This window comes from Ranitomeya variabilis, chromosome 1, assembly GCF_051348905.1.
Source record: "Ranitomeya variabilis isolate aRanVar5 chromosome 1, aRanVar5.hap1, whole genome shotgun sequence".
Classification (NCBI taxonomy): domain Eukaryota; kingdom Metazoa; phylum Chordata; class Amphibia; order Anura; family Dendrobatidae; genus Ranitomeya; species Ranitomeya variabilis.
In genome coordinates, this window is record NC_135232.1 from 307,320,884 (window position 1) to 307,327,525 (window position 6,642).

Here is a 6,642-nt window from a genome sequence, read left to right on the forward strand (position 1 = left end):
CAGATAAGATAGGCAGGCTGAAGGTGTTGTGGGGGAGGGGTACTTTCTTGACTTGGACTATCAATGCATAATAAAATCTTTGTGGAAAAAAGCCAAACCACGTTGGATAAATCCCTATAAGCTTCTTACCTTATCATTCTGGTATGCAGTGACTGCAATGAAATCGGTCTCAGGGAACACATAGGTTCTGAATGTGCTGTAGGGGAGTTTCATAATGTCATTCGCTCGTACTATATGGAACCTGGGCTGATATTTGTGCATGGAGTTCAAAATAGTCTACAAAGTACAAACAGAAAGTAATGTCAGAACTGACAAGGGCCCTGAGCCAAACTCTTTCATACTAAATCTAAGTGGAATCAGTAAAGCTATACATATACAGACATCATCCCATTCCTGCATGAAAATTGTATAATTTTCTCATATAATGGCTAACACCAGAATACAGTGCGAAGAAATTCATTTTTGAAAATAAAAAAAAATAATTTGATAAAAAATGAGTAAAAAAATGGAAACTACAATTACTAAATAAATATGTTCGCAAATGAAATCATTTTTCTTATTTACCTTACTGAAACGCAAGTGTGTATGTTTTGAGTCATATATTTGTGACATAAAATAGGCCATTAAATACATAGACGGAACATTAAAATATTAGTTTTGTCCAAATATTTGTGACATAAAAATGCCATTAAATAGATAGGACATAAAAATATTCAGGCAAATATGGAAATAAAGAAGACCGATTTATCGTACAGCTGGAACACTGCAGAGCAGAAATGTGTAAGATAATAATATACACACACTGATCAGAGATACAATCACCGCTCTTTTATTAGGAGAGTGTTTAGAAAACCTTTACTTCTTTTTCACAGCAAATGGAATTGACGTAATTTATCACCCTCTCTTCTCTAATCATGTTGCTTATTTTATCTCATTAATAAGCCCCTTTCATCAAGTGCAGTAATAAAGCTATCAATCCCAGAGCAGAAAGCACAAAATTCATTTACTTGTAATTCACCCATTGATTAGATGTTTGAAAAGCCCGATCTTTACTATTTGGCTGATGTCCGGCTAGATACATTCAGCCAGGAAAAAAAATTATCAAAATTGAAGGTGCTATGATGAAAAAAAGGTATTATAATCCAAATTAAAATCAGCTTGTTTGCTTATAATTTAGAATTGTACATATATATATATATATATATATATATATATATATATATATATATATATATATATATATATATACATATCAGTGAAAAGAGCTGGCTATGTATCCATTTCTAATGTATACATTTATGCATGTATATACATGATATCTTGAAGCTTACAACCTAAATTAAAAGTGAATAAGCTGATATTAATTAGAACTATAATATCATGTTGTTATCATAGCAACTTAAATGTTTTTATCTTTGTTTCCTGCACACACAGTATATATACATAAAAAAGTAATATATATATATATGTGTGTGTATATATATATACAAATATATATATACACGCGGACATTAAAATGTATGCATAAGGGTGCCTGCTACATTAACTGTCCACACACACACACACACACACACACACACACACACACACACACACACACACACACACACACACACACACACACACACATATTGAACAGAGCTGGCACACGTATGTATACATTTTGTACGTATATATATCTACTCTGTGTGTACATTATATTGCTTTTGTTGTGTATATTACTGCATGCACAGAACCTTTACATTTGGAGCTATCTATATACATATTTTAAACGTTGTTCTTTTTCATAATTATATTAACAATAATATGATTAATCATAATCGCAGTCACTTACAAAGCCATGTTTGTCAGAGATGTTGTTAGTGAGCTTGAGTTTGTGAAAGGTGACCACTTTGGACATCCATTGTTCTCCTGTGGCCGGGCTGTCCGGGTGAATGTACATTCTCTTGGGCATTTCGGGGTCAGCTTTGCCTGCGACCATCCAGCGGGAGTTATGGAACTTGTATCTGCAGTCATCTGCAGCCACTATATCCATAAGGAGGATGTATTTTGCTTTTTTGTCAAGGCCTGTGCATCTGACTTTAAATGGTGGGAACATTCTCCTGCAGAAATAGGAAGAAGGAATAGGACAATATAGGTATGGCTACCTACCAGAGGGCACTTTAATTTCCATACATACACCCTGTCTATAACAAGCTGGGCGCTATAACCAAGAGATCAAAGCTGTTCAGTTTAATGTTTAACCTTGTCAGCTCAAGTTAGTGCTGCTTCATTTGCATGGAAGGAGTTAATGTCTCTCGTGGGCTGAGGATTAACCCGGTCCTTATTTTATACTTTACATTACACATTATATATAGATATTTATACACCAGAACTCTCTTCGCAGCCAACAACAAGCCCACTGATCATTCCCAGGTAGTTCAGAATTTACTAGAAGGCCACAAAATCCCTACTATCTTGTGAGCAGCTAACCAGGAAACTGATGACATCATAAAAGAATCATCATTCTTCACTCACTAACCTTTGATGCAAAACTTTGACCACAACAATCATAAATGAGGAGCAGCATGAGAGTGGAGGAATCTCTGAGAGCTTTTATCCCACTTTACTAAGTGGGTTTACAGTCCTAACATACGGAAGACATACATATGGCTATGTCATACCTATTCGCCAGTAGCTGTCCCTTTAAGATAATGAGCCCATGGTAGAGCTCATTATTTCCCAGGTACTCAGTCCTCTCTAGCTTTGGCACGACAACAGTAGATCTTTGAGAAGATAGTCCAAGAATTCCCATTCAAACTCTTATGGTCTTTTCTTCTAGAAGCTCCTCACTGTCTGCCCTTGGTGTGTCTGTGTGTCTATCTGGCGTTGGGGCCAATAATTAGATAATAAAAACAAAAGCTATGACTCACCTCCCAGATTTGGTGATGACCATCTCAGTCCCCCTCTTGTGGAACTGTTCCCAGAGATCCTTGGCTTCCAGATGAACTTTTGGGTCATCTTCAACTTCTTCTTCTGGTTCAAGCGTTTTAAGAGGCCTTAAATGAGAAGCTACCTGGTGACCCAGAGAAGAAAAGGGGATGCCAGTCTCTACGGCACCCACTAATTGATCCATGATGGGCTTGGCTAGGGCACCAGGAAGGGATAGAGCAGCCCCATTGGGTGGTAGTGCCAGAGCTGGAAAAAAGGGAGGCTGGTGTCCAAGAACAGCGCTCATTGCAAAGTCCGGTGCCCGGTGTGATAGGAATGGGTGGTAAGCCATGCTTGACCCTGAGATTACTGGATCTCTCATGGATAAATTCATCCGCCGCGACCCTCTGAAGATCACAGTTTAGGACTTAGTCCACGTTGAGGAACTTCACAGGAACATAATGATAGAAAGAAGAAGGGCGCAAGGTCCAGAGGTGGAATAAATGCAACTGCTGTCAGGTGGAGAAGGTAACGTTCAGACCAAATAATGGACAAAGCAGCTGATTCTGGCACAGGACAAGAAGTATGCTTTGGATCCCAGCTCCTTGCAGACAGAGGAACACTCCTCAATGTGGGTCCACCTTCGTGCCCTGGGGAGGCCGGAGCGCTCGCCTGCTGCAGCTCCTAGCTCTGCTCTGCAGACTCCTCCGTGCAGTCTTCTCTGGTCGCCCGGTAAGGAAGCAGCACCACTAGATCAGCATGGTTTCGGATTGGCCCCCTGACTGAGTGACCATGGAGTGTTCCAGACCCTGTGGAGAAGATCTTCTGGGCTCAAGAGATAGGAAGAATAGAGAATGGAAAAAAATGGGGACACAGAGAGGAAACAGAGACAGGGGCGCCCTCAGCTCCAAGGATCCTGTGTGTGAAAGTAGTCTCTCCTTACACCAGATCCCGGGGATGTGTTGTGGCAACTCCAGGAGTCCAGACTTAGTTGATTGGCCCTTTGACGCTTCTGGACCAATTGTGTAGCTGCATAGGCGGGGTTTTGACAGGTCTGCTGGATGGGGACAGGGCTGAGTTATAAAAAGAAGGTGTCGGAAGCTGTAACGTTGCAGCAAAGCATCACTACTACATAATGTCGTGTGAATATGTCAACATGATCAGATGGGAGGGGACAGAGCAGGAAGGTGTGGGGGCTGGAGGAACACAACAGGCTATTCAATCCCTGGCAGGGAAAGTCACTAACCTCTAGGTGGCTTTGTAGGAAAGACAGAGAGAGAAGAAACACATAGAGCGCAGCAGGGGGAGGGGAGCAGCCTGGAACTGGAAGTGTCCGCAGAGGGCAGCCTTCCCCTGACACCCAGCTGGAGCTCCACAGCCTGCTGCTGCTGCTGCTGCTGCCGGACACTTCCAAGCTGCACCCTGCAGCAGACTCAGTGCGCTCCCATGTCATCGCCCTGTCCCTGCACAATGGCAGGAAGGAGAAGTGCGAGGAGTTCAGAGACTTGGGGAAACTGAGACCCCTGTGCACACACCAGCGTCCACAATGTGCAGGCGGGGGGCCTGATCCCACTGCTCTCACAAATGGATTGGCAAGACCTAGTTATCGCTGGTATATATATATATATATATATATATATATATATATATATATATATATATATATATATATATATATACATATACATATATATACTCTAATTCAGATAAGCTTTGTTGGTATATGTATATAGATATAGATATATATTTATATATACATAATGATATATATATATATATATATATATATATATATATATATATATATATATATATATATATATATATATATATATATATACAGTGTTCGTAGAGCAGTATGAATTCGTGCCACATCAAAAGCTCTGACAATATTGGAGCAGGTGATTTCCTGGTGGCAGGTCTGAGCCCCAGGCTCCCTACATGAACAGTACGTGGCACAGTGTACTTGGTGCAAAATGACCGACAAGGGCAGCATTTCCTCATTCATTTAGGAAACTTTCCTGTTTATTATTGTATAGAAGCATGAGCAAATGTATGGTATAGGGTCTGCTAGGGTAATATTGCATGCATGTGAACAGTGGACCAACATAACCAGTGTCATTAGTGGGTCCTTAGCACACTAATCCAACACTGTGTGTGTGTGTGTGTGTGTGTGTGTATATGTATATATTAGCGCAGATACAACATAGCATAGTATATTGACATTGTTTTACAAAAATATCACTGATATAAAAATGAATATATATATGTATATCACTTATCATACACGCATTTATCAATAAACACACATTCATACACATGTTACTGATTGATATATAAATGATTGCATTTATATATAACAATTAATTTATGCATCATTAAAATGTGCACAAATGAATACATTATGGTATATTCTATCTCCATATATGCGTGTGTCTATCATTTGTTCTACATCACAACATTGATTAAAATAAGATGTATTCCATTTAATATTATTACTACTACGACCATATTTATTATCATTATGGTCTCGTCATTATTATTACATTTTCAGTTATCATACCAATCTGTACAAATAAAATGCAACTAAACAAACTAAAACTAGAAATGCAACTAAAACTGAGAAGTTATATATCTAGGGTCCCAAAAGTCCCCGTGGTATTCTAGTGACATTTTATAATAATCTTAGCACCATGTAATGGAGCTGTGGTGTTGCTGTTTGTACCCCCACTCCTGCCTTTCCTGCTTCCCACCCCCAGGACTGGAGAAAGTGTATTTGGCAGGGATAATGCTTGTAATCTGGCAGACATCAGTGTGTCTTCTGTGCACTAATTCCGTGGGATATCTCACCCTGGGATCGCTTGGACAGATTGCCGGCCCTGTAGCCTTTCTTCACCCCGGCCCTATCTGTCCAGTAATCAAGACATCATTTGTAAGACAAACCGTGAAATGTCCAGTCACTGGGTCTGGTCTGCTGCTTGTTCACTGCACACAAAAGAGGAGGGTGGGAGTAGGGGGCGACCCTGCTGGGAATTTAGGTGACTAACACAATTGAATAGTGTAGAACACATTTATTAGTGATTAGCTGCTATACCATAGGAGATCGAGGCAGTGAAACTGTAAAGGACATGCATTGTATCTACAGTCCCACATCCGGCAACGAACAGGTTAAATCTTCCCCGAGCAGTCAGGGCCTTCCAGAGAAGGAAAGGGTTAATGGCGAGGCTAGATGGTAAAGCAGATTGTTGTAGTGAAGGAAGAAGGAGCAGCATTGTGAGATAGGAGCGGAACATCTGAAGTGATTAGCTCTCCCAACATTGCATTTTTCACTCACATACTTAAGAGCATTCGGCGCCAGCCTGGTCAAGTCTGTTTAGTGGCCAGAGTCTCGGATCCCTCTCATTCCCCATAATATATTGTATGGGAGGGGGCTCAGTCTGCTACAGGAGGGAGCAAGGCCACAAAGCATCCTATACTCACAGGCAGCCACATGCTATAGTGTGTGCATGAGCTTGTGTCTATATACAGTCATACTGGCATAGACCATAGGGTGTATATATATATATATATCACTGCCATGGGATGTATTGTCACACTAATCTATATATAGACACACTGATGTATATATGTATGTATGTGTGTGTGTGTGTGTGTGTGTGTGTGTGTGTGTGTGTGTGTGTGTGTGTGTGTGTGTGTGTGTGTGTGTATATATATATATATATATATATATAT

The 6,642-nt window shown here is 40.2% G+C and overlaps 1 protein-coding gene across 1 annotated transcript in view; it reads right to left on the reverse strand.

The window, feature by feature from the left end:
- The window catches only part of TBX3 (T-box transcription factor 3), a 12,052-nt gene extending 8,050 nt beyond the window's left edge, over window positions 1-4,002 (reverse strand). The window contains exons 1-3 of the mRNA XM_077296464.1: window positions 2,913-4,002; window positions 1,835-2,102; window positions 130-276 (exon numbers count right to left, since the gene is read on the reverse strand). Coding sequence (XP_077152579.1) covers window positions 130-276; window positions 1,835-2,102; window positions 2,913-3,304 — 807 coding nt within the window. The 5' untranslated portion in view covers window positions 3,305-4,002. The remainder of the gene's footprint in view (window positions 1-129; window positions 277-1,834; window positions 2,103-2,912) is intronic.
- Between the last annotated feature and the right edge of the window lie 2,640 nt (window positions 4,003-6,642).